A 6,464-nucleotide genomic window follows, 5' to 3' on the forward strand; every position below is an offset into this window, starting at 1 on the left:
TCCTGCTGGGCGTGGCCAACTTGGAGCCAGGCGGAACTCCGTTCCTGTGCGTTCCTGCCCAAAAATAGCCCTGATAATCTTATCCTTTTTCTCTCTCTCTCTTTTAAGAGGGTGTACTAGCAGTCATCAAAAAGAAAAGTATATTAAAGTTTTTAAAAATAGTATCAGTCTTGCACTGGCATGCAGGTACAGCAGTTCTGTTCCTCCCCCCCCTTAATAAAAAGAAAGCCTCCCTGTTCCCTGGAAGCCAGCCAGTTGGAGGGACCTGTTATCAGATTCCTGTTTTGTTTTTCTTACTGGCTCTTCTTCAGTGTGTAACTGCCTTGACTCCTGCCAGATGCAGATTGCCTGCAGGGACGTGCCTCCAGAGACCCTCTACGACATGCTCCATGACACGTGCTACCGCAAGAAATGGGACTCCAACATGATTGAAACCTACGACATTGGGCGCCTGACCGTCAACGCAGATGTGGGCTATTACTCCTGTGAGCACCCCTTGCTTCTCCCACCTGACCCTACAGTTTTGGGGACTTTCCAGTTGAAGGCATCCATGGCTTCCTCAGCCCTAGCCCCACCTGTAGCAAGAAAGAGGTTTCTTAGAGCCAGTTTGGTATAGTAGTTAGGAGTGCGGATTCTAATCTGGAAGAAGCGAGCTTGATTCCCCACTCCTTCACATGCAGCCAGCTGGGGGGCCTTGGGCCAGTCACAGCTCTCTTGGAGCTGTTCTCTCAAGAGCCGTTCTCAGTCAGAGCTCTCCTAGCCCCACCTACCTCACAGGGTATCTGTTGTGGGGAGAGGAAGGGAAGGGGATTGTAAGCTGCTCTGAGACTCTGAGTGAAGGGCGGGGTATAAATCCAATCTCCTCCTCCTCCTCCTCCTCATCTTCCTCCTTAAAAAGCAACAACAATAGGGCACTCAGTTACAGGCTGCTTCTGCACTAGGGCATATTTCTACGGTCGTCTAGTTGTTGATATGGTTCTGTGTGCAATCGCCCTGGTGGTTCAAGGTATCCCAGGGTAATATGTTTTGTTTTTCCCATTGTTAACTGTGGTTTCCCTTTCACACCTAATGCGCATTGAAACTCCCACCCCCAGAGTTCGCATGTGACCCTTGGGATTCTCTGCTCATCCGGGGCATAGCTAACATGGCATAGAAATAATGCAATACATTTTGAAACTTTTTTTAAAAGACTTTTACATATTTGGAGAATCACCTCCAATGATCCTCTCCTCCCTATCTAAAAGGCAGGCTGAGTTGTGGATGATTCTCTTCCATTTGTTGGGGTTTAAAAAAACCAAAACACCTCCACAAGGATGAACAATACTGGATATGAATAACACAATACTTTAAAAACACGTTTTTAAAAAATCCCTTATATTTGCAGAGCCTCTGACAATCCCCTAATAAAGGTAAAGGTCTCCCTTGCTCGAAAGCCAGTCGAATCCAACTCTAGGGTTGCGGTGCTCATCTCCGTTTCCAAGCTGAAGAGCCAGCGCTGTCCAAAGACATTTCCGTGGTCATGTGGCCGGCATGACTAGACACCAAGGCGCACGGAACGCTGTTACCTTCCCACCGAAGTGGTACCTACTTATCTACTTGCAATTTCTTGCTTTCGAACTGCTAGGTTGGCAGGAGCTGGAACTAGAGACGGGAGCTCACTCCGTCTTGCAGCACCCAGGTCTCGAACTGCTGAACTACTGACCTTCCACAGCCTGCAGTTCAGCGTCTTAACCACTTCAGACAATCCCGTACCCCTTGTCTGTTGTTAATACTTCTCTTCCTGCCAGGGACTGGCCCCTTATGGTCATCAACAAATGAAAAGAGTAACTGACTTGTACTTCTCCAGAGTCCTGTATCCACACCAGTGTTCCCTCTAAGCTGAGTTAGTGTGAGCTAGCTCACAGTTTTTTAGCCTCCAGCTCATACATTTTTGTCTTAGCTCAGGAAGGATGGCTCCAGAGCAAAGTAATTTATGCAGTAGCCAAATCGCTCGCTCACAACTTTATTGCCAGTAGCTCACAAAGTAGAATTTTTGCACACAAGACTCCACAGCTTAGAAGGAACACTGATCCACACTGTTTCCCTACTTAGACATAAGAAAATGCCTGTGCCAATAGTGTCCTGCTCAGGAAACACCTTATTTTACAGGTTTAAAATAAAGCAGATTATTTTGTGGGAGGCATGGGCTGCTAACAGGCTGTGCAGAAATAGAAGGCAAAGTTATGGGGAAACCTGAAATAAACCACACCGGTCTGGTGGCTGGAATATGTGAAATCCTTGGTGTGAAAGCTGCCGTAGTAACTGAGGCTATGGGACCTATGCGTTTTCTACCTCCCAAAGCATAAGCAGCAAGGATTCTATAAGCAGAAAAGCTTGTTCCTGGAGAATTTCAGGGAAGGGCTACATGAATACCAAGTATGAGCGCGGAACATGTGGCTTTCACCCTCAATCAATGCATCTCCCACAAGGGCCATTGTGTCTCTCTCCATATTTCTACCGCCGCTTCAAAATGCCACTTTCCAAGCACGAAGAATGTAATTTTTTGCCTTTTGACTGAAATACATATTATATAATGTGCATTTTTGCTCAGAATTATTCAGCGAGGGCAAGGCGGCTCTGAGCCAAGGGAGGAGCATTCTTCTGGGCTGAATAGGTGAAAAATAGAAAGATGGACCTTGGGTAAAAGCAGGACTCTGTGGGTGACCTGTGGGGGAATTGCCTTGGCCACGCGGCCCCCTGGCTGAGACAAGGTCTCTGCGGCCCACGATTGCCTTCTAGTGTTGTTAACGTGTCCTCCTTGCAAATGCATTTCAATCTTGCAGGGAGGTGCCCAAGTCCTCTGAAGAACAGGGACTTCGTTACCTTGCGCTCCTGGCTGCCCCTCGGCAACGACTACATGATCATCAACTACAGCGTCAAACATCCGGTGAGTTCAATGGCCACTTGTCCTACAAGTTCCGTCCTAGCAGCCTCTGTCCTGGGCCTGTGGTTTGGCCAGCGACAGGAATGAGGGCCAGCCATACTACGAATGTCTCATCCACACACCCTTGAGCTGGAAAACTGGGCCCTGCTTCTAGCCTCTGCTTGGCCTCTGCCTCTTTCTCCTCCCTCCCCCATCAGGGACCTCGGCCCTGCACCTGAGGGCTTCGGAAAGGTACAGGTGGCCCCTGAAGCCAGACAGGTAGGCACTACCTCAGTGCTTGACAACGGACGCATCAGGGGAGACCTTTCCCTGCCCCCCTCACACATACCTAGCCCCTGGTACTCAGAACTGGTCGATATGCGTGGCCTGGCCGCATGGGTGTACTTGAAGGGCTGTCATCTAGAGGATGGTGCGGAGTTGTTTTCTGTTGCCTCAGAATGTTGGACCAGAACCAACGGGTTGAAATTAAACCAAAAGAGTCCTCGACTAAACATTAGGAAGACCCTACTGACAGTTAGAGGGGTTCTTCAATGGAACAGGCTTCTTTGGAAGGTGGTGGGCTCTCCTTCTTTGCAGGTTTTCAAATAGAGGCTAGATGGCCATCTGACATCAATGCTGGTTGTGTGAACTTCGACACTTCGATGGAGGGCAGGAAGAGCTGCATCAATGCTTAGTTCTTCTCAGGGCTTTTTTTGTAGAAAAAGCCCAGCAGAAACTCATTAGCATAATAGGCCACACCCAACAGCAGGAACTCATTAGCATATTAGGCCACACACCCCTGACAGCACAGCTCATTCGCATATTAGGCCACACCCCATGTTGCCAGAAGTGTGGTCATCCAATCACACCCACCTCTTGCTTCTTATTCTCTTTACCTTGTTTGTTGTCAAAACCCAGGGCTTTTTTTTTGGAGCAGGAACTCCTTTGCATGTTAGGCCACACCCCTTAATTGTAGCCAATCATAATGAGTTTCTGCTGTTGGGTGTGGCCTATTATGTTAATGAGTTCCTGCTGGGCATGGCCAACTTGGGAGCCAGCCGGAAGTCAGCCGGAACTCCGTTCCTGTGCGTGCCTGCCCAAAAATAGCCCTGGTTCTTCTGGTTCTTTCTTACACACCCAGGGAAATGCCGGTCCCCACTTTGGGGTCAGGAAGCAATCCGTAAGCCCACCCAATCAACTCCCATTGGGGGGGGGAGAGGAGGTTGCACAGCCTTGGTACTTCCTGTTGCTCCTCTCTCCACCAAAGGTTTTCCACGTGGGTCACTGCTTGCGGGTCTCCATTCCAAGTAGGTACCCCTGCATGCAGGAGCTGGGTCATCAACAGTCGATCTCTCTCTCTCTGCAGAAGTACCCGCCCCGGAAGGACTTTGTGAGGGCCGTGTCCCTGCAGACGGGCTACTTGATCAAGGCAGCCGGCAGCCGGGGCAGCATCCTTTACTACCTCACCCAAGTGGACCCTCGAGGTGAGCATTTGCAGGCCAGGGGGGTAGCGCCTACGATCTGGTGAAGGAGTCCGTTCATTTATTGCATCTGTACCTCCCCCCTCCTTCTTTTCACCTAAGGAACTCGGGGCTGTGCACGTGATCATTCTCATCCCAACTCGTTTTGTCCTCACAGCTCCTTGAGATGCACAGATTTAAGAGATCCTGACGTGCCCAAAACGCTGAGTGAGTTTTATGGCTCCTCAGCAAGATCCTGAAGAGGCAAGGACACGGGGGGGGGGGTTGCCGCTGCATCGATGGCGTGATTTCGTTTTGGGGGGTGAACCCGGAAGTGCTGTCAAGCCATTCTAGGATTCAGTGGAAACTCATGTCATGCCATTGATGCGATGCCCATTCTTCTCCTTATTTTTTTCTCCCACCAGCCTGCTAAGTGCCGGCGGGAGATCTCCTCCTATAGTGGGAGACCCGGCAACACACAGTGGTTCTCAACCTTCCTAATGCCACGACCCTTTAATACAGTTCCTCATGTTGTGGTGACCCCCAACCACAAAATCCTCATGTTGTGGGTGACCCCCAAACAGCCCCGTTGCCAGAGCGACGAGTAGCGTCATGTCCTGCCAACGGCAGGTGCAATGCGTCTCGCCGTCCCGTGGCAGGGATTCTGCAAAGAGATGCCATCCCCCGCCGCGATTTGGCGAGACTTGGGAGCCCTATGTGTTTTCCGATGGTTTTAGGCGACCCCTGTGAAAGGGTCGTTCGACCCCCCAAAGGGGTCGCGACCCACAGGTTGAGAACCGCTGATTTATGATCAAGTGTGAACCCAAGTTTCCCAAGTATAGGCCCATTCCTTTATCCACTACAACCCAATGAAGGATGAGTCCCCTGTCCACAGAGATGGACAGAACATCACAACAGGAATTGTTACAATAAGTGGTGAAGCCCAAGCCCATATTTACTTGGCCTAGCATGAGTGAGTAGGAGAGAGAGAGAGAGAGAGAGAGAGAGAGAGAGAGAGAGACCAGATACAAGAAGTTAAGAGCGGCGAACTCTAATCTAGAGAACTGGGTTTGATTCTCCACATGCAGCCAGCTGGGTGACCTTGGGTCAGTCACAGTTCTCTCAGAGCTGTTCTCTCAACAGTAGTTCTCTCAGAGCTCTCTCAGCCCCACCTGCCTCACAGGGTGTCTGTTGTGGGGAGAGGAAGGGAAGGAGATTGTAAGCTGCTCTGAGACTCTGAGTGAAGGGGGGGTATAAATCCTTCTTCTTCAAGCGTAGAGGTGGCCTTACTGTGGAGGAATCGGCATGTTTGGGGCACCATTACGAATGGTCGAGTAAATGTGGTTTACGGGATGTTCCCCCGTGCGTGTTTCCACTGAAGTGATAGGGCTGGAGACGGTCCTGTGAGCCGGCTTTCGGTAACGGGTGACTCTGCTTTGCTTCTAGGTTCATTACCAAAGTGGGTGGTGAATAAAGTGTCACAGTACGTGGCCCCAAAGGTAAGTGGCAAGGATGCCTGGGATTCCACTGAAAAAAGCGAGATGGCTGTGCAGAGGAAAGATTCTAGAATGAGACTAGCCCATCTCAGGCAGATCTCTGAAGTGACAGGCTGTGGTAAAAATTACCCCCAAGAGTCAGTTTGGTGTAGTGGTTAGGAGCATGGACTCTAATCTGGGAGAACTGGGTTTGATTCCCCATTCCTCCACATGCAGCTGCTGGTGTGACCTTGGGTCAGCGACAAGTTCTTTCAGAGCTGTTCTCTCAAGAGCCGTCCTCAAAAGAGCTCTCTCAGCCCCACCTACCTCACGGGGTGTCTGTTGTGGGGAGGGGAAGGGAAAGGAGATTGTAGGCCCCTCTGAGACTCCTTTGGGAAGAGAAGGGTCGGGTATAAATCCAATTCCCTCTTGTTTTTGCCAGGGAAGATGAGGGATTTACTCAGCTGGCCCTGGTCTTCAGCTTATCCGCTCATTCCCTTTCCCTGAAGGGCTCTTCTGGTAGCAGGAGCTCCTTTGCATATTAGGCCACACACCCCTAGTGTAGCCAATCCTCCAAGAGCTTACAGAGCTCTTCTTACTGGGGCTACTGTAAGCTCTTGGAGGATT

The 6,464-nt window shown here is 50.3% G+C and overlaps 1 protein-coding gene across 1 annotated transcript in view; it reads left to right on the plus strand.

Annotated features, from left to right (window-relative positions):
- Positions 1-6,464, plus strand: part of LOC107106964 (PCTP-like protein) — a 27,597-nt gene that overhangs the window by 17,587 nt on the left and 3,546 nt on the right. The window contains exons 2-5 of the mRNA XM_015407180.1: positions 338-485; positions 2,823-2,926; positions 4,269-4,386; positions 5,809-5,861. Coding sequence (XP_015262666.1) covers positions 338-485; positions 2,823-2,926; positions 4,269-4,386; positions 5,809-5,861 — 423 coding nt within the window. The remainder of the gene's footprint in view (positions 1-337; positions 486-2,822; positions 2,927-4,268; positions 4,387-5,808; positions 5,862-6,464) is intronic.

The sequence above is a fragment of the Gekko japonicus genome, unplaced genomic scaffold (assembly GCF_001447785.1).
Source record: "Gekko japonicus isolate JY-2015 unplaced genomic scaffold, Gekko_japonicus_V1.1 scaffold4578, whole genome shotgun sequence".
In the NCBI taxonomy this organism is placed as follows: domain Eukaryota; kingdom Metazoa; phylum Chordata; class Lepidosauria; order Squamata; family Gekkonidae; genus Gekko; species Gekko japonicus.